Source organism: Sphaeramia orbicularis, chromosome 7 (assembly GCF_902148855.1).
Source record: "Sphaeramia orbicularis chromosome 7, fSphaOr1.1, whole genome shotgun sequence".
NCBI lineage: Eukaryota > Metazoa > Chordata > Actinopteri > Kurtiformes > Apogonidae > Sphaeramia > Sphaeramia orbicularis.
The window spans coordinates 16,855,705-16,882,698 of record NC_043963.1 but is presented as its reverse complement, the minus strand read 5'-3'; the positions used below and the strand labels follow the sequence as shown (position 1 = coordinate 16,882,698).

Genomic DNA, 26,994 nt, shown 5'->3' with positions numbered 1-26,994 from the left:
GAACTGGAGTGAAGTAACTGGCCGCCCACCGAGTCGCGGAAGCCGGTTGTTCTTGGAATATTAAGTTGGATCCATACTATCACCTATGGCTGAGTATGGAGTTAGAGGAATAGTAAAGCAACAATGTCCGACCGTTTAACTCCCCCCCCCCCCCCCCCCAGCTCCGTGACCAACATTCACGGCGCACGCACACCCCCCTGCCCCACTCCAACCAACAATCATGGAGCAACCCCCCCACCCAATGTGTGTGCATCCAGCCATAAAACAGAATAAAGATGACAAAGTCTGACATGAAGATGTCCGTTCTGATCCACTGTAAAAACATGGCATCGTTTGTGTCCTGTTCATTATTTCAGAGCACATTCAGCTACTTCCTGCTGAAATGTCAGATTTATTTCCTTTCTAAAATCAATATTGATCCCAGTATTGACGTGCTGCATGACTGCAGTAGTCAAATAATCAAGTTACAACTCAAAATTGTACTTTGGTATCACTAAATTACTCTGAATCTATCAACACTGAATCAAAATTGAATTGAATCGTGATTAGTCGATTCAGAACCTTATGAATCGAAATCGAATCGATTATGGAAATTGGCCATGATACCCAGCCCTACCCATTATAGATATTCTCTCTGATCATGCGCAATAACACACCAGCCCAGAATGTGGCGCTAATGCAGCTAAGCTAGTTGCCAGCCGCCAAATAAACCTGACAGAACAGGTTTAAGGGTTTATTTTTTTCTCCATTTAATATTTATATTACGGGGATAACGAATGTTTATCTATTGTTTGACCCACACTCCGGCAAAAGGTGGCGGTAATGCACCAATAAGCTGGATACCAACCGCCGTAAAAAAAACAAAAAAACAAGAAAACAAAAAAAAACCAAAAAAAAAAAAAAAAAAACCCGACGAAACCTGACAGCAGAAGACACGATGGTTTCTCTTGAGGGTAGATTACACGAGCAATTTCATGACACGTTGTGACTGGCTTCTCTCATTCCGTCATCTTCCACTATACTAACTAGCCGACAGGTTTTAACTGTCCAGATAACCGAAAAACTGGTTAAATTTTCACTCAACTTCAGTTTTTCGCCCACGAGCGCCCATACCCCTGCAGTGTGGACTAGCAGTCAGCTAGCTTCAGCCGGTGTTTTGCTCTTAGGTAATAAAAGGCCAGAGAGAAATGACTTCTGTGCTAAGTAAACTCGGCTTTGCAAATTGTGTAAGTTACCCTCATTTTGTCGAACGAGTCGTAAGGCAACTTCTTAAAGTGAATCTTATCGCCTCGGTCCTTATCTTTGCGCTGTGGGTTCTCCGTTCTTCAGCCATACCCAGAGCCATTGACACAGTGTGGCTGCTCACGTGATCAAAGGTTATAGGTCAGCCGAAACAGGAAGTAAACAAAACTGCATTAATCGCATTATTTATTATTATAATTATTTTAAAGCGTTACATGTTTTATTTTAATCTCCTTGATTGACCTGTTAATTTTGGCAGCACTAATTTAAATTAATCATAAGTTGTTGTTTTTTAATTAATTATTTTTTTTTATTTGACAACATGGACGAGTCACAGCAGTGCAGTCTGGGCTTTAAAATAATGTCTGTGTTTTTTATCGATGTGATGAACATATAAACTGAGGTCATTGTCTTGTTCTGTGAAAATAAGTTATTTTGTCATTTTTACTCTCTGTCCTGTAGTTTCACCATGCAGTTGGAAAAACTACAAGATAGTTTGGTTTTCAATACAGAAATCGACATGATCAATGGATGAAAATATTTATAAGAGTATTTTGTAAAAGACCATATACTGTTAGAACTGCCAGTTCATGTTCATTTTATTTTCATTAAAAATATGAAAGTCACTGCTTCTGTTCTGCTGGAGGTTGTTTTCTACTATTGTACCCCCTGGGACCTTATTATAGAATTAGATGGATGGATGGATGGATGGATGGATGGATGGATGGATGGATAGATAGATAGATAGATAGATAGATAGATAGATAGATAGATAGATAGATAGATAGATAGATAGATAGATAGATAGATAGATAGATAGATACTTTATTCATTCCATAGGGGAATTTACAGGTTCCAGCAGTATCACAAACTTAAAAACAACAGTAGTAAAAACACAATAGTAAAACAAAGTAGTAAAAAATACTTTCAATTTCACAAGGAGTCAGTGCAAGAGATAGTGTGAAGACAGTCTGTACAATGAATGAGTCTGTGCAATGAGTAGTTTCTTGATTTACTTAGAATAATGCCTCATTTACACATATATTTGTCCAAAAACAGATCATTTTACAGGTAAAGAAAGTCACACTTAGGAGATGTATATCTACAGTACCGACATGACCAGACTGTAGTGATTTTCACCTCTTTTAATATTTTTCACTTCACTCAAAACTACAGCATGAGACTTGAACGCTGATCCCTAAATCACATTTCAAGTATGAGATTCTGAGTCACATAAATTGTAAAAAATCATTCTTCAAGGTTTGAAGTCGGTGCTTTGGCTGATGACCCTCAATATTTTGACTAAGTTGAGACATGAGCCTGGTCCTAAAGTCATGGATTCATGCATCATATCACTATGAGCTACTGAGACGTCTGCATACGCCTCATTCTTGAAGGTTTTATTCTGTACTTTGGGTGGTAGACGTCAAAGCAAGAGACTTAGAAACCAACATTCAAAATCATCTTGAGAGCACTTCATTACTCGGACAAACACACAACACATACTGTCTTTGAGCAGTAAATCCTGATTAATAATGCACTAAAACATACTGGTTTGGTGTTAAAAAAAAAACTGCTAGATTTAGTAAATACATGCAGCATTGGAAAAGCATGGGCACAGTGACATTTCCATCTCGCCTTTTTGCATATTTGATGGAATTTCCACTTCAATGTGACTGTGTACATTTTTTCAAGAAGAGTGTTTAAATGAATTGTGTAACATGATTTACCAATGATTTAGGCTGTCGTGATGCTAATTATTCCAATACTAACACTGAAAGAAAACCGTTAATGTATTTCCACGTGGCTTGATAACATTTTTTTTTTTTAATAAATATTTTTATTGAAAAATATGGCCCATCAAAGACAGAAAATGAACGTTTCAGGAAATAATAATTTGATAAACAGATAAATGTCATAGTTATTGTTTGTGCATCACACAAAAAAAAAATATATATATATATATTTTAATAAAGTAAACAAGAGGTAAGCAAACCTACAGAAAAAAACATAAACAACTTACATAGAAATTAAATAAGTAAAATTAAATATATAAAAAGAAGAACAGAAATATAATATTTTTTTTTTAAAAAGGAAGCGGGGGGGTGTCCATCAAGATGATAACAGTTTGACTAGAGGGAGGCATTGCTGAGAACAGAAAGCAGGTGGTAGAAGAGGGAAATCATTCATTTTTATTTCTTTGAAATGAAAGAGGAAGGTGTTATTGCAGAAGATTGAGTACAAAATGTTCCACATTTTCACTGTTTACTGAAAACTGAAAGAGTGAGTGCATTGACATAACCAAAGATATGGGTTTTACTTCCACATAAAGTTGTACGGCTTCGTACCAAAAAACTTACATGAAATACCTGAAATCTTAACTTCATTTTAACACTCAATGACACTAAAATTTCTGATCATTTTTCCATACTCTGTAACTGCAATCACCAGCAAGCCGTGTTTTCTCTGTATTACTGATGTTGAAACTTGATGATATGTCTGCATTTTTTTTAGCTTATTTTATTTTTTACTTTGAATCTATTTCAGTGAAATTCTGCCACAATTCAACAACAGTTCTGTTCAGTAGTTTATTTATATTAATAAATATTGGATTTCTACAGGAAGAACTGACCAGTAAGTAGCAGAGGATTACAGTTTGTTTACATCTTGAATATTTTAACACTTTTTACAGCCTTAAACATAACATATGTTTAACACAAAGCAAAAAACATCACTTAAGTTATACTATCTCTAAATATTTAATCTGACATAGAGATGATAGAAGCAGCTCTAGAAGCATAAGTTTTGTTTGGAACATGTGCATTACAACTTACAGATCACAGTGGATCTACAAAGGCACAAAACTTTTATTAACAGGCAGAATATTGTTAAAATTGCACTTATTTTTGTGAAGACATTTTACTTTTTACATGGTTGTTCATGTTATTCCCTTTTTGTGAAATGATAGTCGGTAAATGTAAACATTTTCATGTAATTTTACTTTTTTTACACTAAAACAAAAAAGAAAAATTTGGAGATGTTATTTATAAGTAATTATGATAGTATTTTACTGGTCTGACCCACTTTAGATCAAATTGGGCTGCATGAGGCACCTGAACTAAAATGATTTTGACACCCATGACTGTCAATATCTTCAGTGTAAATTTTGCATTCCACAAACTGATCCCCTCTACGTTTGACACCACTGGTTGAGAACCTTTTTTTTTTCCTATGACACAGGTTGGAGCTTGGCCTCAGTGAAGCTACTGCCGTGGCTGATTGACAGTGGAATACAGAGGAGGGGAAACAGCAGAGTAAACCACTTCAGGAGGGTGACTCTGAGGGGCGCTGCTGAGCGAGGAGGAGGTCCGATTGGAAAAATTCACCTCAGAGTAGGTGAGGGTCTCTGAGGCATCTGCAGTCTGGGCAAAGAAAAGAAAGGGGTCAAAGGTCTTCAAAGTTTATTTTTAAGTCACATTTTTATTAGAATGTTTTTAAAGCCTGGTCTAAAAATACACATAAGAGTGTGGTGTGTATTATGTGTAAAAGTTTCTTCAACAAATATTGGTATATATGAGGTTATTATATTTAACTGGCTACAACCTTTAACATTTCCTGTTGTTATGATAGAAAAGGCAGGTTTGTAGGTTTAGAGCTTGTTTTTTTTTTTTTTTTTTAAGATTATTATTATTATTATTATTATTATTATTATTATTACAAGGTTATTACTTTTGTATCTATTTAATCTTAGTTAAAATAGCCCAGTTTGTCATATATGGTGAATTTTTGCAGAATAATAGTGGAGACTATTAGTGATACTGATTCATAATGGGACAGTTCTGAAGTATGGGGTGTTTAAAGCAGTGTATGACTTTCATCACAGATTTTTTGGCAAATTTGTAAAACCCGAGATAGCCTAATTATCACTAATCCATTAGTCTTTGAGTGCTTATGCACCTGAATCACTTCCCTCACAGTAAACAACTTCGAAGATTCATTTTCATTTTCATTTCATTTTTTTCATGGTTGTGCGTTTCATCCACAGACATCCAATAATCATCAGGTGAACAAACATATACACACCCATGCTCGAAAAGATTCTCCATCATAAACATAGTCCACTTGTTTACATGACAAACTGAAACATCACTCAGGCCTTTTTGTAAATTTTGTGCATTGTGGGAAGCGAAAGCGATTTCTCACAGATTTGGCAAGAAAACAAGTCAGATCGCTACGATGTAAAATCATACAGTCCACCAGAGTTATTTTAAAGAACGAATATAGTCGGTGGATGGAGGTAACGGCCACATTTGGGTTCAGCACTCACAGAGACAGAGAAATTACTGCTGCGTGGAATTCCCATTCCCACAATGCACTTTGCAACAAAATTTCCAAAAAGGCCTGAGTGACATTTAGGTTTGTTACGTAAAGAAGTGGACTGTGTTTATGATGGAGTCATCTGCGAAGTTCACAAGTGATTCAGGTGTGATGAAAGTCATACGCTGCTTTAAAAAAGACAAAATAGAGGATACATAAGGATATTACAGTCAATAAAATCTATTTAGATTAGATTACAGCACATCAGAAACACTAAAAAGTAAAACGTGATATATAATAACCACTAACAACAGTAATAATAATAATAATAATAATAATAATAATAATAATAATAATAATAATAATAAGTATTAAATAGTAACCTACATATTCATCCATCTCATTGTCCCCATCTTATTTCCTCCTAAAGAGCCCTTTGAAAAAACATCACAATATTTATATAAGGTTATTGTATTTAACATGTAAAATCTAAACATTTCTTGTCTTATTATGACAGAAAGGTTAGGTGTGTTTCTTAGTTTTCTGAATTGCATTAAGTTTTTATCACAAATGTATCTCCTGTTTGACATAAAACAGAACATTTTAGATTCTGCAGCAGATTTCGTTCTGCCTCACTGAAACCTTCAGCCTGCCTTTTCCTCCAAAGGAAACCTGTCGCTTGAGATATGGTTTCTGTTTCTATTTTTAAGACTTTTTCTTGAACTGAGAAACTCATGAAATCTCTGAACTGTGTGGCGGTTGATAATAGAAAGACAAAGAAAGATAGATTGTGTTCTGCGTTGTGTATCCCAGATATAAAGAAAATGATTGAACATTTAAGAGCGAATGTTTTTCTTACTTTGTCCTGAGATTCGGCTGCAGCGGCTAAACTGTAGATGTCAGATGTTGGGACTGCAGTCTGTGTGGTGAACTTGGCAGAAGCGTGAACCACTGATATTTCCACTGGATTAGACTGATTCTGTCTGTCCTCCTTGATCTCGTCATACACTATGTTAGCCTGCAAGAGATCACATGTTTGTTTTGCACTGTCATTAGTTTTGATAAGATAAGATAAGATAAGATAAGATAAGATAAGATAAGATAAGATAAGATAAGATAATGTAAAATGAGGTAAGATAATGTAAGATGAGGTAAGATAAGATAAGATAAGATAAGATAAGATAAGATAAGATAAGATAAGATAAGATAAGATAAGATAAGATAAGATAAGATAATGTAAGATGAGGTAAGGTAAGATAAGATAAGATGAGATGAGATGAGATGAGATGAGATGAGATAAGATAAGATAATGTAAGATGAGGTAAGATAATGTAAGATGAGGTAAGGTAAGATAAGATGAGATGAGATGAGATGAGATGAGATGAGATAAGATAAGATAAGATAATGTAAGATGAGGTAAGATAATGTAAGATAAGATAAGATAAGATAAGATAAGATAAGACGAGATGAGGTGAGGTGAGGTAAGCATCAACATAAGACAAGCAAGTGCAGAGAAAAGATGAAAAAAAACAACAAATGAGTGAAAAATGAAATATAAAGACAAAAAATTTTATTTATATAAATGTATATATTGAATTCCGAATTAATTCTTTAAAGCCTGACGTGTTATCGCTGACACACCCTGTGCATATGCAGTTTGTACGGCTGTAACTCTTTCACTGTTTGTGCAATTAGAAAAATTCCACCTGTTTCTGAAACCTGAGATGTTGTGCTTTATAGGTTTTATTAGGTCATTACAGTCATTTCACTCACACCTGTACTAGAAGAAGCCAGTTTAGCAGAATTATAACATACAGTAAATTGCAAATGACTGCTAGATTTTAAAAGATCTGGAAAAAAAGTGCTGTGGAAACATGGGCAAATGGACTCACAGCATATTTTCTAACCATTTTTTTAGTCAAAATAAGAAAAAAAGCCATTTTAGGTTTAGGGTTTAAAGGGTTAAATATTATTTACATATTTACATTGTAGGTGCACATGCACATGCTGTGATATGGGGGAGGGGGTTACTGGGAACTGTTACAGCGTCTGATGGATAGGGGGGGGCTGTAATGATGCTCACCCACCTCTGCGACAGAAGTGTACTCCATGTCCACTTGAGGCTCTGAAACAATGTGACAAGTAGTCAGAGTTTAATGTCCATTCTATGTTTGTAATTGTCTGAACTTTTGACTGTTTTACTTCCTGAAAATTTTGATACTTCCCACAAATAAAAACCACAAGCAGCGTAAAACTGGGGTGAAGTGAAAGTCATAGACCAGGAGGAAAGAAAATTCAACTGTCCATACCAAGCTGGTGTCCTGCTCTGACACTAACTTAGACAATATCAAACAAGTGGTGCCAATCACAACAAACCCCGCCCCCTCACACATATTGTAGCTTATTTTGTCATCGATCCAGCTGATGTCATCATGTCTATGCATGTGCTGATGTCAGCATATCAATGGTCTCGATATACATATATGCCATGTCTGAAGTAAATTTAAACAAAATGGATGTTTTTATAGACATTTGAAACGTCACCCATTATAAATAAATTTTAAAAAAGATTTTAACTTGAAAAGCACTCAGAGAGCGCAGGCCTCCACCAAGGCAGATCAGTGCCCCCACCCCCGATCACCACCAAAATTGTATCATTTGTTCCTTGTGCCAGTATCAACATTTCCTGAACTTTTCATCCAAATCCGTCCCTAAGTTTTTGAGTTATCTTCCACACAGACAGAAAAACAGACAAACCAACACTGACAAAAACACAACCTCCTTGGCAGAGGTAATAAAAATTAATACAAAATTTGAACTTTGACCTATTTTTACCAACATGAAACCACATTTATTCTTGGTCACTGGCAATCTATAAACCCAATTTGGTATGAATTCAACCAATAGTTTTGCTGCTACAGAGATTTGAAATTTCGCCCATTATAAGTAAATGGGGAAAAAAAGATTTTAAGAATTCGTAAAATATTTGAACTTTCACATACTTTTCCCAAAATATAATGACATCTATTCTAGGCCACTGGCAAAATCTAAACCTAATATGGTATGAATCCAAACAATAGTTTTGCTGCTACAAACATTTAAAATTCCGCTCATTATAAGTAAATGGGGAAAAAAGATTTTAAAAATTCATTAAAAATTTGAACTTTGACCTACTTTTCCCAAAATATAATCAGATCTATTCTGGGTCACTGGCAGTCTACAAACCCAAGTTGGTATGAATTCAACCAATAGTTCTGCTGCTAGAGTGTTAACAAAGAAACAATCAAACTGAACCAAAAACAATACCCCTGACCTCCCCTTTGGGAGGGTGTGGGGGGTTAAATATAAATAAAAATACATTGTTCTTCTTGTGTCTCACCTTTTGGTTTGTTGGACTTGTTCCTGCATAATACCAGCAGAGCTGCTATAAACAGGATGAATATAACACCCAGAACCAGACCCACGTACAGCAGAATCCCTTATAAAGTAGAACAAGTTTAAGACTTAATACAATGTAGAAAACCTGGTACACCTGAACATCTATGACATGCATTTCAATTATCATTATTTGTTAAAATTATATTGTTTTAGAGTACAGTGAGACTGCTCTGCCCATTAGACAGAACTTTGTAATTCTAGAAAAAGCAGCTGAATAAAAACAGGCAAATGTATAGTGTACAGGACACAGTATAAAGGTACATATACTAGCATTATTATACAGGTTATAACTATATTATAACTTGACTAATTCATTTTCTACCTTCAAATGGACCTGAAATGCTGAATACTATTACTGTTATATTTTTTTTTTCCTGTGAGGAAGTGTTAACCACCCCACCATTATTTCACCCATGTTCTTTTCTATTATAGGCTGCATTTATTTAACTCCACATGAACAGCCTTAAAACAGGATGGAGTGTGATCAAACAGCATCCAGTCCCTTTAGATCACAGGTCTTAAACATGCGGCCCGGGGCCAAAACCGGCCTGCCAAAACTTCCAATCCAGCCTGCAGGATGAATCTACAAAGTGCAAAATTTACCCTGAAGATATTAACAGTCAAGGGCATCAAACTTGAAAATAACACTGGGTTACAAATAAAATGTTTTTTGCAAGTTGTCTAGGTTTTTTCAACTGAATTAGGACCATTTTGCACCGCTAAATCCAAACATGACATCTGTTTTTCTCAATCAGGTCAGGTTTTTTTGCTAATTTGAATTTGTAAACTTTGATCTTCTCACAATCTGCACCCAAACTTTATCTTGGTCACCAAGTTTAATACCAAAATAAGACTGGTAAGCACACTTTATGAAACTTGTGACTTGATTCCTGTTAGGTACAATGGTGTATTCACCGCAGATGTAACAGAATACGTCAGGCTTATTTTTGCAAGATCTTCTAGTCGAAGCCATTTCATTCACCTGTAATATTAAAAAAAACATTAATCATAAATTGGCAAAAGTAAAATCTTCAGAACTCGTTTATTGCAAGAAATATGAAAGAATTTTGTATCATATGATGTGAAAATGCCCATAAATGTAAGCAAAAATGTTAAAAAGCCAATATGTAGCATAGTTCAGAAAGTTGACCTGACTGAGCAAAATTAATGTGATTTTTGGATTCAGCACACCAAAATTATTCTTAATCAGCTCAAAAAACTTAAACAATAAATTTATTGTTGACCAGTGTAATAGCATCATAACCTAGAAATAATGAGTACAAATTTTCTTCTTGGTTAAATGTGAAAAAAAAAAAAAAAAAAAAAGACATTACGCCTATAAATAATGGCACCACCCATTTTTTCTCTTTGATTTATTGCAAAGAACATTAAATTCTGATATCCTTTAACAATAAAACTTCAATAACCTGAACAAATAGGAACAACCTGAAATGTCTAAAGAAAAATAAGTGCAATTTTTACCAATATTCTGCCTGTTTTGTGCCTTGGTAAATCTAATCTGTAATGCACACGTATAAAAAATCATAAGCTGAGGCATAATATTGATAAAATTGTACTTATTTTTCACCAGAAATTTCTGTTTTGTTAGATTATTCACATCTTTTTTGTTTTGGATAGTTTGTAAAATGTAAGTATTTTCATAATTTAATGTTATTTTTGCTTTAAAAAAAAAAATTGGACTTGTCATTATTTATAGGCTATTTTGATATTATTTTACCAGAGATCAAATTAGGCTGAATGTGGCCCCTGAAAGAAAATGAGTTTGACACCCCTGCTTTAGATAGTCTGAACCTGATCTGATTGGACCTGTTCTTTTAACTATGATCATATTTAATGTATTATCACCATGATATTATGAGTGATGCTATAATGACAGACAATGTGAGTTACAGCCTTCTCAATAATCATGTGTTTACTTCAGTGACTCCTACAATAGCTGAGATGAACCCACCTACCCCACCAATTAGTAGAAAAATGTTGTTTTCTGATAAATCCAACTGAATGACAAGATGTATTACCTAAAATAAAAATAACATAAACCACAGTGATTTGATTCAGTGTTTCAGGTGCCAGACTAACTAGACTCTGCTACAGCTACAGATACTGCAGGGTTTTTCTTTTTTTCAGGATGAATGTAAACACACCTGAACCTTTATCTGCCATCGGCGTCGGCTGTTTTTCAGACTCAGGGGTCGACTTGGAGCTGAAACTCAACTCACTCGAAGCTGAAACTGAAGCTGAAGTTGTAGTTAAAGCAGAAGTGGGCACTCGCTTGCTGACAGATGGTCGGTGAGTTGAAGATGGTTTTGGAGTCTTATCGTCCACTACAGATTCTGTAATATAAATGTAGAAATACAAGGTGGCAATTATATTTCAACTTTTATTTTTCACTATTTTATACATAAAATTTAATTATATGTTGAGATGCATCATTGATATATTTTTTAATCTTTTTTTTTAGGCATCTGCATCAAATTTCCAATAAAATGAAGATTACACCTGTTCTCTCTCTCAGTAAATAATCCTGATTTTTTTTCAGTAGATTATTGTAGTGTTGTTGTGTTATTCAGTAGTATTATTTATAATTTATTTATTTATAATTTTTTTCTTAATTTTACAGGTTGACGAGTTATATATTAAGAGGATAAGCGGTTATGTAATAATGTGGACTGAACTACACACTTGTCAGTATGCCTCATGTATTACTAGATATAATGCGCAAAAACAAATTGTTATTATTATTGTTGTTAGTCGTAGTAGTAATCAAAATAAGTGAATGAAGCAGGATAAACTGTGTATTATTTAAATGAGCTTATTTGTCGTCATTCACTAACTGAGGGTTTATTGTTCAAATAGATGAAACTACACAAACATCTGGATAATAACATAAAGTCCTGACTTTGTGATGGTGGGATCTTTTATTTAAAAAAAAAAAAGAAAAAAAAAAACTGAAATGAATTGATCTGTTTGTGCAACCAAACACATTAACTGAGGTGCTCTCAGCCAAAATGTATTTAATAAATTACAAGAAGAGAAACACTGTTAGTAAATACTCACTCTTTGTTACTTTAATCTCAAATTCCTTGTGCTCATTGTAGATTGTCCCTTCCAAAAAACACTGGTACCGTCCAGAGTCAGTCTTCTCCAGCTGTCTGATGGTCACAGACATGAAATCTTTAGATGATCCTAGCCTGATGCTGTATCTTCCTTCTTGTCTGTTCTCAGTCCGTGTCTCAACAAGGACAACTCCATTTTTACATTCATTCCTACAGAACATCTTCTTTTTATCGTCAACAAGAGACCAACTAAAAGTGCATTCAACTGTGACTGTTCCTCCTTCAGTTCTTTCATAAACTGTGATTTCTCCACTGACGACACCAGTGTTTCCATCTTGAAGTGCTGTTAAATAAAAACACAGCGAATAGTTAATATCTGCAGTATGATTCTGTTTATTGATGCTTCATATTCACACTAAGACACAACCAGTTTACCAGAGTTTGGTCAGTGGATGAATCTAATAATTTTATTTGCTTTAGGAAGATTTAACAATAAATGAAAAGAATAAAAAGCAACTGAGAAATTCAGTGAAATACGACTGAATAGAACATAGACACAGATACTGGAAAGGTGAGCACTGGAAGGTAGATCTGATAAAACATGAACAAGAACCAGAAACAAAAAGAAACTGAAATGTCACTATATTCGAATTTATTAATGACAAGGTTTTAGCTGTGGTCTGATCACCATGTTCAGACTCACAAATCACCATCACACAGGAAACAGACAAACCATCTACTGCAGAGTTTACCACAGATCAACTGTACAAATATAATGACAATAAAATACAAGAATGTGAAATAAAGATTGAAGATTAACAGAATACTCACTGAGAAAGAAGAAGATCAAACTGTGACAGATTTTCATGGTTTAATAAGAGTTCGACACTCTTTTTCGTCTTCACTTCAAAACCAGGAACTTCTGTTTAACACTTCCCTAAAATTTTGAGTTTAAATGGTAAAGACTTTTCTCTCCTCTTCCTCTCATTAGTTCAACCACTACTCTGTGAACCAGTATATGAACCCCACACCCAGAAAAAAACTTTAAATGCACTGAAAAAAACACAAAAAAATGTACTGATCTGCAATTCATTGCATGCAAAAATGAAAACCACGTATCTCCAAATGTGTTGGTTTTTAATGTATTAAGCATTAAATTCTCCACTTTGTTGAAGTCAGAAAAAGACAGTATCACTTTTCCATTGACCCTCAAATTGTGCGAATATAAGTTACGCCTAAAAATTAACCTAATGGAAAAACGACAATTTTGCCAAAACTCGTTTTTCGATTAAAAGTTTTTACATTTGTAAGAGGTGGTTTTTCGGGTGTAGCAAAATTGGTATATCGTGCAAAACTACAATGGAAAGATGTTTTTATGCAACTAGAGCCACATAAACAAAAAAAAAAAAAAAAAGAATGTTACAACAAGGGAAGAAAAAGAGTTTTAAAACAAACATGGCACGGTATGTGTGAACACACGAGGAAACCAAATAATTTATTTTAGTACGAGATAAAGGGGTAACAAGCATTCTAGGTTCAAAACAACAGATATTTATGTTCGTTGCCATGTTTACGAAATGACTTCTTGTGACATCTCACAATTATAAATAAACAAATCATCACATTTGTGATTTAATGGAAAAACCAACATTACACGCTTTTGTTTTTTCAACCTTTAGTAAATAACTATAAAGTTTTGCGTAGATGTCCAATGAAAAAGTGACTATTGTTACTTGGTCCAATAGGGGGCGCTGAGGGTCCACCCCCACATAACATCTACATGGAGAAGTAATCCAGAAGTGGTGTTTAAAAAAGGTTAAACATATTTATAGCAAAAATGTTTCTGACATAAAATCATATAGATAAGATAAGATAAGATAAGATAAGATAAAATTTTACTGATCTGGAAACTCAAGTCTAACAGTTGCATTTACAGTAAAGTGAACAAGCAGAACAGGAAACACAGTAATATTTTCTATTTTTCTTTTTGTTCTTGTTATTTTGTATCTGCCTCTTATGCTTCGTCTTGACCAGGTCATCATAGTAAAAGAGAACTTGACCTACCTGGTTAAACAAATATAAATGTAAGATAGTGATAAATAAACCTATATGTATGTACACAGATATTTACATCACAGTGAAGGAAACTGTGCATGAAAACGACCTCTGATTGTGTTCTTTTTAATGGTGTTTCCTGGAGTGTGTATGTGGTTTCTAAAACTTTAGTTGAGCAGGTGACTTGAGGCTTTGCACTTATTGATGTTTTTTTCTTTTTTGCAGACGCTCATGCTCGTTCAGTCGAACCGCCCAACCCCCACCACCACAGACCCCCTCTAACCAGCTGTAGATACCAGTGTAGACTCATGGACATGCAGGAGCACAAACACTCATCACATACTGTTCTCTATATTCATTCTGATGTTTCTTTCTTTCTTTCTTTCTTTCTTTCTTTCTTTCTTTCTTTCTTTCTTTCTTTCTTTCTTTTTTTAATGCTTCTTTTTCTAACATTTCTGATGCCTGTTTCCAACCCTGTTCCACACTTTGCATGCTGCATTTACATACACAATGTTCTGTACTGACCTCTGGTGACCAATAATACACATTACATTATGTTTCTGCATTTATTACCCCCCCTACAAAGGGAAGGCAAGGGGTATTGTTGTTGGTTCAGTATGTTTGTTTCTTTGTTAACACTCTAGCAGCAACACTATTGGTTGAATCCACATCAGGATAAATATAAACACACCTGGACCTGGAACTACCTTCATCGTCTGCTGATGTTCAGACTCAGAGGTTGAACTGGAGCTGAAACTCAGCTCAGTCATAGCTGAAGCTGAAGCCGTTGGTAAAGTGGTCGGTTCGAGCGTCAGTGAAGCTGTGAAACAAACAGTGATAAACAAGTTCATCTACGGCTTATTGGACATTTTAGATTCTGTATTATAAATGCGGGGTGGAAATTTCATTTTAATTTAAAATTGTTCACTATTATATACATATGCTGAGGTGCATTTTAACATTTATTTATCAGTATTTTATACTTAAAATTTAATTATATTTTTTGAGGCACCAGCATCAAATTACCAATAAAATGAAGATTACACCTGTTCTCTCTCTCAGTAAATAATCCTGCATTTTTCAGTGGATGTATTATTTATTAATTATTTCTTAATTTTACAGAATGATCAGTTATATGTCATAAGAGGTCAAGTGGTTATGTAATAATATGGACTGAACTACTCACTTGTCGGTATGAGTCATGTGTTACAGGATGTTAAAAAAATAAATGAATAAACATTATTGTTATTATTATTATTATTATTATTATTATTAGTAGTAGTAGTAGTAGTAGTAGTAGTAGTAATAATGATAATAATAATGAGCAGGATAAACTGTGTATTATTTAAATGAGCTTATTTGTCATTATTCATTAACTGAGGGTATATGTTTCAAATAGATGAAACTACATAAAAAAAAATCTGGATAATAACATAAGGTCCAGTCTTTGTGGTGGGGAGATCTTCTATCAAAACAATAAAAAATAAAACTTAAAAAAAAAAATGGAATGAATTGCTTTGTTTATGCAACCAAACACACTAACTGAGGTGCTCTCAGCCAAAATGTATTTAATAAATTACAAGAAGAGAAACACTTTAAGTAAAACTCACCCTTTGTTACTGTAATCCTAAAGTCTTTGTACCCATCTGGTCCAAACCTTTCCAAAACACACTGGTACAGACCAGTGTCAGACTCCTTCAGTTGTCTGATGGACACATACATGACTTTACCAGATGATCCTAGCCTGATGCTGTATCTTCCTTTTCGATCACTCTTATCCGATGTCTCTACAAGGATGTCTCCATTTTCACATTCATTCCTACAGAACATCTTCTTTGGTGTGCCCAAACCAGACCATTTGAATGTGCATTTAACTGTGATTGTTTCTCCTTCAGTTTTTTCATAAACTGGGATTTCTCCACTGATGAGACCAGTGTTTCCATCTTGAAGTGCTGTTAAATAAAAACACAGTGAATAGTTAATATCTGCAGTATGATTCCATTTATTGATGCTTCATATTCACACTAAGACACAACCAGTTTACCAGAGTTTGATCAGTGGATGAATCTAATAATTTTATTTGCTTTAGGAAGATTTAACAATAAATGAAAAGAATAAAAAGCAACTGAGAAATTCAGTGAAATACAACTGAATAGAACATAGACACAGATACTGGAAAGGTGAGCACTGGCAGGTAGATCTGATAAAACATGAAGAACAAGAAAAAAAAAAAGAAACTGAAATGTCACTATCAGGTTGATTGAAAAACACCATTTTCTGGTTGAATTTGTTTATGAAAAGGTTTTCGCTGTGGTCTGATCACCATGTTCAGACTCAAAAATCACCATCACACAGGAAACAGACAAAACCATTGACTGCAGAGTTTACCACAGATCAACTATACAAATATAACGACAATAAAATACTAGAATGTGAAATAAAGACAGAAGATTAACAGAATACTCACTGAGAAAGAAGAAGATCAAACTGACAGATTTTCATGGTTTGATAAGAGTTCACTCTTTTTTGTCCTCACTTTAAAACCAGGAACATCTGTTTAACACTTCTCTAAAAGGTGAAGACTTTTCTCTCCTCCTCTTCTCATTAGTTCAACTACTACTCTGTGAACCAGTATATGAACCCCACACCCAGGAAAAACTTTAAATGCACTGAAAAAAAACAAAGAAATGTACTGATCTTTCAACAGTGAAAACCACCAGATATTACTGATCTGGAAACTCAAGTCTAACAGTTGCATTTACAGTAAAATGAACAAGCAGAACAGGAAACAGTAATATTCTGTTTTTCTTTTTGTCCTTGTTATTTTGTATCTGCCTCTTATGCTTCATCGTGACCAGGTCATCATAGTAAAAGAGAACTTGACCTACCTGGTTAAACAAATATATATTTAAGATAGTAATAAACACACCTATATGTATGTACACAGATATTTACATCACAGTGAAGGAAAATGTGCATGAAAACGACCTCTGATTGTATTCTTTTTAATGGTGTTTCCTGGAGTGGGTATGTGGTTCCTACAACTTTAGTTGAACAGATGACTTGAGGCTTTGCTCTTATTGAAGCTTTTTTCTTTTTTCGCAGATGATCATGCTCGTTCAGTCTAACCGCCCAACCCCCACCACCCCAAACCCCCTCTAACCAGCTGTAGATACCAGTGTAAGGCAAGGCAAGTTTATTTGTATAGCACATTTCAGCAACAAGGCAATTCAAGGTGCTTCACAAAGGACATTGAAACACAACGACAGGGAAAAAGAAACACATTTAAAACATTATAAAAAACATGTAAAAGGTGATTAAAAACAGCAAGTAAGAAAACAACACATAAAACCCAAAAATATGAAAAGACACACATATTAAAGTAAGAGTTGCAGTGCAGAGTTTCGAAAGAATATAAATTTTAAAAAGTCAAAAGCCTTTTAGTCAAAGGCAGCAGTGAACAGGTGAGTCTGGAACCTTGACTTAAAAGAACTCAGACTCTCAGAAGACCTGATATTTTCTGGTAGTTTGTTCCAGATATATGGAGCATAGAAACTGAATGCTGATTCTCCATGTTTAGTTCTGACTTTTGGAACACAGAGCAGACCTGCACCAGACCACCTGAGTGGTCTGGATGGTTCATACTGGACTAGAAGGTCTCTGATGTATGAATGAATGAATGAATGTTTTAATTATTGTGTCTTGCATAAAAAAAACATGCCCAGCCCTTACATGGGCTTATAAGACACCAAAAATACAGACCAAAAATCTAATACCAGACAATAGGCACAATAGATATAAACAAAACAAAATACTGACCTATTTAAACAAACACATATGCCGCTTTTTCCAGGCTTTACAAACAAATAATGCTAATTTATATACATTAGAACTAAACAACCATTTCATCTTGTCATCATCAGTGCTCCAGAACAAATCAGGATTTCGGATACACATACCATCAAACAAAGGGGCTCTCAGTTCATCATATAGAGGACAATACAAAAGAAAATGTGATTCATTTTCCACTTCCCCCAAATCACACAGTCCACAAAGTCTGTTTTCTTCTGGGGTTTGGGTGAATCTCCCAGTTTCTTCGGCCAAGGGAAGGATTCCAGTTCGCAACTGAGCAATTAGGGACCTTTGGTTCCTGGTCAAATTTGCGCTGACATAAAATTCTGTTTTATATGTGTTTTTTAGTTGAATGTATGTCCGCAGCTTCGGTTTAGTCAGGATCCCACTCATCCATTTTTCTTCAAAAGCAGACATTAGGTTAGCTCTGATCTTATTAATACTACACGAAAGTATTGTAAGTATGTATTTTGGGCCTAAACCATTCAGTGCTTTATATGCTAGCAAAAAAATTTTAAAGTCTATTCTCTGAGAGACAGGGAGCCAGTGTAGAGACCTGAGAACTGGACTGATGTGGTCCACTCTCTTGGTCTTAGTGAGGACTGGAGCAGCAGCATTCTGGATCAGCTGCAGTCGTCTGATAGACTTTTTGGGCAGACCACAGAAGATACTGTTACAGTAGTCGACTCGACTAAAGATAAATGCATGGACAAGTTTTTCAAGGTCCCGCTGCGACATCAGTCCTTTAATCCTAGAAATATTCTTGAGGTGTTAGTAAGCTGACTTTGTAATTGTTTGTATGTGGTTTTTAAAATTCAGGTCTGAATCCATGACAACACCCAGATTCCTGGCCTGGTCTGAGGTTTTTAACTGAAGTAACTGGAGCTGCATGCTGATTTTAAGGTGCTCTCCTTGGGTCCAAAAATGCGTATCTCAGTTTTTTCTCTGTTTAACTGAAGAAAATTATGGCCCATCCATTCAGATATTTGTTCCATGCATTTACCCAGTGCTTGTATGGGGCTATGGTCACCTGAGGACATTGAAATGTAGAGCTGTGTGTCATCTGCATAGTTATGGTAATCTATTTTGTTTTTTTCTATGATCTGAGCAAGTGGAAGCATGTAGATGAGGAACAGAAGGGGCCCCAGGATGGCGCCTTGGGGGACTCCACATGTAATTTTGGTCTGCTCAGATTTAAAGTTACCTATTGACACAAAATAATCCCTGCCCTTTAAGTAGGATGCAAACCAATCAAGAACTGTGCCAAATAGTCCCACCCAATTTTCCAGTTGATCAAGTAATAGATCATGGTTTGACTGTGTCGAATGCAGCACTGAGGTCCAATAACACTAAAACTGAAGATCTGCCATGATCTGTGTTTAAGCAAATGTCGTAGGTCAAAGTTCAAATTTTTTATGAATTTTTTTTTCCCCATTTACTTGTAATGGGCAAAATTTCAAATGTCTCCACACAACAGTCTATCATTTTTCCTCCTATCATCATAATATATGAGAAATCAAGTCCCTTGGATCAGTTAACCTCACTTATCCTCTTCACATATAACTTCATATTTACACTGAAGCAGAGTTAGCAGAAGCAGATCTGAGCTGAAGCATAACTTTGGTGCAGAATGTGTTTTTTTGTTTTTTTCTGTGACACCCAGGTTTGACCTCGGCCTCAGTGACGCTGCTGCTGAGGTAAAGTAACACGATAAACCACTTCAGTAGTCTGACTCTGGGGGGCGCTGCTGAGCCAGGAGGAGATCTGGTCAGAAAAATCCAGCTCACAGCAGGTGTAAATACCTGAGGAGTCTCCAGTCTGGGCACAGAAAACACAGAGGTCAAAGGTCACAACAGGTAGACTGACTTCAGAGTTTATTCTAGTTATGTTGTGTCTATAAGTCACATTTGTAACGCAACATTTATGAAGACTGGACTAAAAACATAAACAGAAAGAGTGTACTGTGTATTATGTGTAAATATTCTTTAACCTTTTGGGGTCTGAGCCTATTTTATAAAACTGCCATACCCTGTTTAGTGTCTTTTTTCAACACAACTTCACCTATGTGATCAGTCTGTTTTATTTTCACTTTTACCTAATATATCAACATAGAGGGAAAATTATTATTTTTTATTTTTTTGCTTTTCTTTCCATGATATGCTATGGTTATTGTTTTTATATCATATACTATGACCCATTTCTAAGTCATACTATATTGTAGCTAATTCGTATATCATATTATAATATAGTATGACAAGTTTTTATGTCATACTATGTTTTGACCAATTTTTATATCATTCTAGAATATTGCTAGTTTTATAATATATTATGAAACATTTTAATATCATACCATACTGTGACCAATTTTTATGTCACGCCATAATATAAATATTTTTATATCATACTACACTATGATAAATTTTAATGACATACCATACTATGGCTTTTTAGATCATACTATACTATGACCAATTTTATATCATGATATACTATAATAAGTTTTTTTATATCATATTATACTATGACTAGTTTTTATATAATATTATACTATGGCCAATTTCTACATCACACACTACTATGATCAATGTTTATATAATTTATATATTCGTCATTTTTATGTCATACTATGTTATGACCAATTGTTATAGCTTAATATACTATTACCATTTTTCATATCAATTTTTATATCATATTATAATGTGATCATTTTTTATATCATACAATAGTGTGACCAGTTTACATCATGACTAATATTTAGATCATACTATAATATGATACATTTTTATATCAAACTACTCTATGACTATGACCATTTTTATATCATAACATAGTATAAACCAAGTGTAAACCAAGGGTTAGTTGAGTGTTTGAATCTGTAAATTAGATTTGACCTACTTTTGACTTACTTTTCTTCTCACTTTGTATTTGAGTCCTTGTTTTTTCGACTCTGCTGCATCTTTTACAGTGAATCATTTTAAAAGTCATGTATGTGTTAATCATGGCTGTTCCTCTAGTGTTTAATGTCTTTTTCTGTGTCTTTTCTCTTTCCCTGTATCTACAAAATAAATTTCCTGCTTGAGAAACAATGCAGACCTGAGGTGAGTGAAGTTGGTGACACAGGAATTTCCTCAATCTCTCGTCTGTAACCAGATCATACTCTGTATCCACATGGAGTTCTGAAACACAGAACAAGCACAATGTGTCATTCAGTCAGTTTAATTTCAGCTTCATTTCTATTTTTAGTTTATAATTCTCTGAACTGGTGACTTTCTGTTTAAGTTTGAATTCTTGCAGCAGATGAAAACCTCAAACAGTGGACTATGAGTAGAAACACCTTACACTTTAATGCCTTCCTGCTCAATAATGAACAATTACATAAATCAGTGGCGATTTCTCATAGACTGCAAAGGAAGCTCGGCTTCCCCTAAAATTATGAAAACTAAATGGTTAAATATGTACGGTGGTCTTGACATTTCATTGACTACAAATGTGTTAGAACACGTTCATCTCGAGTTCGTTCAGAATCAGCTTTATCACAAATCAACAGACTCGATGTTGTTCACTTCTCATACATTCCTGTTGCGCTGTTTTCTCATTCGATTTCTGCTCAGTGCATTTGCCCGTAAACGCTCTGCGTCCATGCACTTCAATGAGACTTCATGGAACAGTTTTTTTCATTGCCTCAAAACTGGACGGTAAACTGGATAAATGCCACGATGTTGTCCTGCCCCCGGACGCTCGGCGTCTCTGGGGGTGAATGAAGCTTCGGGTGGTGTTCAGCTGGGCTGGACGCCGGGCTTCCACGTGCTGATTGGAGGATCAGTCGAAAGGCTGAAACCCGTTTGATTGACAGCTATTTTGAGATCTACTCCTTCACTGACAGAGTTCAGTTTAATACCGTTGCGCATTCTGCTGTGAAATCGAGAGAGAAACCACTACAAAATTACTTGCTCATTTCTTGCACTGTAAATAAAACACACTCATTGTACTTCCCTGTTTCAATTTAAAATAATTTCAACATTTTTTTGTTTAGTTGTTACGATAAGGCCACTGACCATTTTCTTAAAAAGGAACAGAGGGCCGAATTTATGTTTAAAATACTTGACAGTTTTTTTTTTTTTTTTTTTATGTAAGCCAACAATGAGCTTCCCCTCTCTGAAAGACGAGCAGCCGCCACTGATATAAATAAATAAAATATGTTTCATGTGCTTCACCTGCTGGTTTGTTGGTCCTCTTCTTGCAGAAGACCAACAGAGGTGCCAGGATGACTATGACGACAACAGTCAGACTCACGTACAGTCCTGTGGCTGGTGAAGAAGAACAACAAGATCATTTAACTCTGACTTTGCAGGATTTGATGTTATTAAAATACAAACTAAATAACCCATGGAAGACACAGAAAGTTTGCAAAGTGACACTTTAATAAGTCTTATTATATGTTGCTTTAATATAATAAATAAATAATAAAGAAAATGTCTCACAAAGTAGACCTGGATCAGTTCTCTTCTAGTTTCACTTGTTCCTGAATGCATTTTCTGTCCATTTTAAAACAACAGAAACTCTCAGTCGGCTACTGCTACAGATGGCGCATTGTTTTTTTTCTTCATTTTTTGGTGTCACAGCCCAGCTCTTAGGTAGCAACAAAAAGTGGACAAATTTATTTCAACTAAAACAAACAAACAAATCACAGCAGGGAGCGAACAGTGACGTCACAACACTTACATGGACCAGACACAGGAGGCACTGATCAGCATTACATTACACTAAAGAGGACACAGAGACACCTAGTGGTGGAACGGTGCAGGGTCGTCACATCAGGAGAAATGGAAACACATCTGGACCTGGATCTACGGTCATCGTCTGCTGATGTTCAGACTCAGAGGTTGAACTGGAGCTGAAACTCAGCTCAGTCGTACCTGAAGCTGAAGTCGTAGTTAAAACAGAAGTGGGCTCTCGCTCGCTGACAGATGGTCGGTGAGTTGAAGATGGTTTTGGCGTCTCATCGTCCACTTTAGATTCTGTAATATAGATGTAGAAATGTGGGGTGGAAATTATATTTTGGTTAGAAATTTTCACTATTTTATAGACATGCTGAGATGCAATATTATTAGGCACCAGCATCAAATTACCAATCCTACATTTTTCAGTGGACATATTACTTATTAATTATTTCTTAATTTTACAGGATGATGCCAGGAGGTGCCAGGATGACTATGACGACAACAGTCAGACTCACAAACAGTCCTGTGGCTGGTGAAGAAGAACAACGAGATCATTTAACTCTGACTTTGGAGGATTTGATGTTATTAAAATACAAACTAAATGACCCATGGAAGACACAGAAAGTTTGCATAGTGACACTTTAACAAGTCTTATTATATGTTACTTTAATATAACTTGACTAATTATGCCAGAATTTTAAAAATGTGTCACAAACTAGATCTGGATCAGTTTCCTTCTAGTTTCACTTATTCCTGAATGCATTTTCTGTCCATTTTAAAACAACAGAAACTCTCAAATCGGCCACAGCTACAGATGGTGCATTGTTGTCCTCTTCATTTTTTAGTGTCTTAGGTGGTGACAAAAAGTGGACAAATTTATTTCAACTAAAACAAACAAACAGATCACAGCAGGGAGCGAACAGTGACGTCACAACACTTACATGGAGCAGACACAGGTGGCACTGATCAGCATTACATTACACTAAAGTGGACACAGAGACACCTAGTGGTGGAATGGTGCAGGGTCGTCACATCAGGAGAAATGGAAACACACCTGGACCCGGATCTACAGTCGTCGTCTGCTGATGTTCAGACTCAGAGGTTGAACCGGAGCTGAAACTCAGCTCAGTCATAGCTGAAGCTGAAGTCATAGTCATAGTTAAAGCAGAAGTGGGCTCTCGCTCGCTGACAGATGGTCGGTGAGTTGAAGATGGTTTTGGCGTCTCATCGTCCACTTTAGATTCTGTAATATAAATGTAGAAAAGCGGGGTGGCAATTATGTTTGGATTAAACATTTTCACTATTTTATAGACATGCTGAGATGCAATATTTTTTAGGCACCAGCATCAAATTGCCAATGCTGAATTTTTCAGTGGATAAATTATTTATTAATTATTTTTTCATTTTACAAGATGATGAGTTCTATATCATAAGAGGTCAAGCAGTTCTGTAATAATATGGACTGAACTACTTACTTGTCAGTATGAGTCATGTATTACAGGACATAATGCACAAATAATGATAATAATAATAATAATAATAATAATAATAATAATAATGATAAGTGACTGAAGCAGGTTTAACTGTGTATTATTTAAATGAGCATATTTGTCTTTAGTCATTAACTGAGGGTTCATCTTAGAAATAGATGAAACTAGACAACACAAATCTGGATAGTAACAAAAGGTCTTGAATTTTGGTGATGTGGTCATATATATAAAAATAAAAAATAAAAAAAACTAGTGAAATAAATTGATTTTTTTTATAAACAAACTGCAGTGTATGATCATCAACACATTAACAGAGGTGCTCTCAGCCAAAATTTATCTGATAAATCACGTGAAGAGAAACAGTTTCAGTAAAAACTCACCCTTTGTTACTTGAATCAGAAAGTCTTCATACCCATTGAAGAATGCCCTGTCCAAAACACACTGGTACAGTCCAGAGTCAGACTCCTTCAGGTGTCTGATGGTCACATACATGACTGTATCAGATGATCCTAGCCTGATGCTGTATCTTCCTTCTTCTCTGTTCCTAGTCCGTGTCTCAACAAGGACGTCTCCATCTCTACATTCATTCCTACATAACATCATCTTTTGTGTGCCCACACCAGACCACTCAAACGTGCATTCAACTCTAATTGTTTCTCCTTCAGTTTTTTCATAAACTGGGATTTCTCCACTGACGAGACCAGTGTTTCCATCTTGAAGTGCTGTTAAATAAATACACAGTGAATAGTTAATATCTGCAGTATGATTCTGTTTATTGATGCTTCACATTCACACTAAGACACAACCAGTTTACCAGAGTTTGGTCAGTGGATGAATCTATCAAGTTTATTTGCTTTTGGAAGATTTAACAATAAATGAAAAGAATAAAAAGCAACTGAGAAATTCAGTGAAATACAACTGAATAGAACATAGACACAGATACTGGACAGGTGAGCGCTAGAAGATATATCTGATAAAACATGAACAAGAACCAGAAACAAAAAGAAACTGAAATGTCACTATCAGGTTGATTGAACAATATAATTAAAAAAAAAAAAAAAAAAAAAAAAAATAATAATAATAATAATAATAATAATAATAATAATAATAATAATAATATATATATATATATATATATATATATATATATATATATATATATGACAATGTTTTAGCTGTGGTCTGATCACCATGTTCAGACTCACAAATCACCATCACACAGGAAACAGACAAACCATCTACTGCAGAGTTTACCACAGATCAACTGTACAAATATAATGACAATAAAATTCAATAATGTGAAATAAAGATAGAAGATTAACAGAATACTCACTGAGAAAGAAGAAGATCAAACTGTGACAGATTTTCATGGTTCAGTAAGAGTTCAATTAGAGTTCAACACTCTTTTTCATCTTCACTTTAAAACCAGGAACTTCTGTTCAACACTTCTCTGAAATTTAGAATATAAAAGGTAAAGACTTTTCTCTCCTCCTCTTCTCATTAGTTCAGCTACTACACTGTAAAAAAGAAAAAGCTGAGAAAACATAAAATATCAAGGCAATGTGATGCAAGAGATTTTTGAGTTTTCTTCACTACAATGTTCTCATTGTCCCAACTTTCTTTTCAAAGTTATGAAAGTTGATTCAACTATTAATCACTTGTTGTTACGACTTAAAACTGTGAGTTAAAACAAATATTTATTTTATATTATCAGTACAAAAAAACTTGACTTAGCTAGTTAAACAAACACACATTTTTGCTTTATAAAAACATCAAGTTTCAAGTTACAACAACTCACAACATTACATTATCCATTCATAAAACCTTGCTTTCTTTAGTCAAAGGAACATACCATTATTACAGATGAGAGGTAGGCCTTCCTTTAGGATAGAGGTGGGCAAATCCAGTCTTTGAGGGCTGGTATTCAGCATGTTTTAGAGCAGGGGTGTCAAACTCAGATCCTCGAGGGCTGGTATCCTGCATGTTTTAGATGTATCCCTCTTCCAACACACCTGATTCAAATGATGAGCCTATCATCCAACTCTGCAGAAACCTGATAACGACCATCAGGTGTGCCTGAAGAGAGAAACATCTAAAACATGCAGGATACTGGCCCTCGAGGATCTGAGTTTGACACCCCTGTTTTAGAGGTTTCCCTCTTTCAGGTGTGCTGAAAGAGAGAAACTTCTAAAACATGCAGGAAACCAGCCCTTAAGGACTGGATTTGAATAGCCCTGCTTTAGGAGAAGCCAAATCTTTGGGAGGAGTTGGGATTTCCACACTAGTCTGAGCAAAGTCACTCTGACTCTGGGTGTTTTAAGATGGCCGCTCCAGACCAGGTGTTCTGGGTGTTGGGACCTTTGACCCCATTGGTGGAAGAGGCTTTGGCACACCTGTGTAGCCTGATTGCTGTATGACGTTCTAAGTAGGTACCATGACAGAGGGGAATGGGTAAGACTGTCGCATGACCCCCCCGCCTGGTCCAACTGACCAGCTCTTTGAGTTGAAGAGCAAAAATAAGTAGACATAACTAAATGGGGTTGTAATGTTTTGCACTGTATATAAATAAAGGAAAATGTATGTTGCTGTAATTATATTTGAAAAATGCTCAATAAATAGATGTTGACTCAAACAAAGCCCAACTGAATGTCATCTGAAATCTTGTTTATTTTGTGCCAAGAGCTCCCTTCTTAGACTGGTACAGTTTCAGCACACTGTAAAAACCATGTTTCCCTCTTCCAGCACACCTGACAGTCATTATCACGCTTCTGCAGAGCTGGATGATAGGCTTATCATTTGAAT

At 35.2% G+C, this 26,994-nt stretch overlaps 1 protein-coding gene and 1 long non-coding RNA gene across 4 annotated transcripts; both read right to left on the bottom strand.

Moving 5' to 3' along the window:
* Positions 1–4,290: 4,290 nt before the first annotated feature.
* On the bottom strand, positions 4,291–16,701 carry LOC115422341 (uncharacterized). Of its 3 annotated transcripts, none has more exons than XM_030138616.1 (9): positions 16,597–16,701; positions 15,740–16,081; positions 14,821–14,949; positions 12,076–12,417; positions 11,163–11,351; positions 8,939–9,037; positions 7,647–7,684; positions 6,419–6,577; positions 4,291–4,664 (listed from the first exon to the last, which is right to left on the bottom strand). In XM_030138616.1, exons 2-9 carry the CDS (start codon positions 15,957–15,959, stop codon positions 4,506–4,508), a joined length of 1,335 nt encoding a protein of 444 aa, XP_029994476.1. In that variant the 5' UTR covers positions 15,960–16,081; positions 16,597–16,701; the 3' UTR covers positions 4,291–4,505. The 3 variants fall into 3 exon arrangements, with proteins under 3 accessions (XP_029994476.1, XP_029994477.1, XP_029994478.1); XM_030138617.1 differs by having other exon boundaries at positions 11,169–11,351; XM_030138618.1 differs by lacking the exons at positions 14,821–14,949; positions 15,740–16,081; positions 16,597–16,701 and adding an exon at positions 12,906–13,040.
* An 8,069-nt stretch (positions 16,702–24,770) lies between these two features.
* LOC115422346 (uncharacterized) lies at positions 24,771–25,609 on the bottom strand. Its single transcript, XR_003935833.1, has 2 exons — positions 25,526–25,609; positions 24,771–24,914 (listed from the first exon to the last, which is right to left on the bottom strand). It is a non-coding gene; the product is annotated as an uncharacterized LOC115422346 (long non-coding RNA).
* Positions 25,610–26,994: the final 1,385 nt, after the last annotated feature.

Excerpts from the sequence above, each read along its gene's own strand:
- LOC115422341 (XM_030138616.1), bottom strand. The coding sequence starts at position 15,959 with ATGTTCTGTAGGAATGAATGTGAAAATGGAGACATCCTTGTAGAGACA. Across the intron at positions 11,352-12,075 it reads TGAGATTAAAGTAACAAAGA|AATCTGTAGTGGACGATAAG; the intron begins GTGAGTATTTAC and ends TTTATATTACAG. Across the intron at positions 9,038-11,162 it reads GATGGCAGATAAAGGTTCAG|GGATTCTGCTGTACGTGGGT; the intron begins GTGTGTTTACAT and ends CTACTTTATAAG.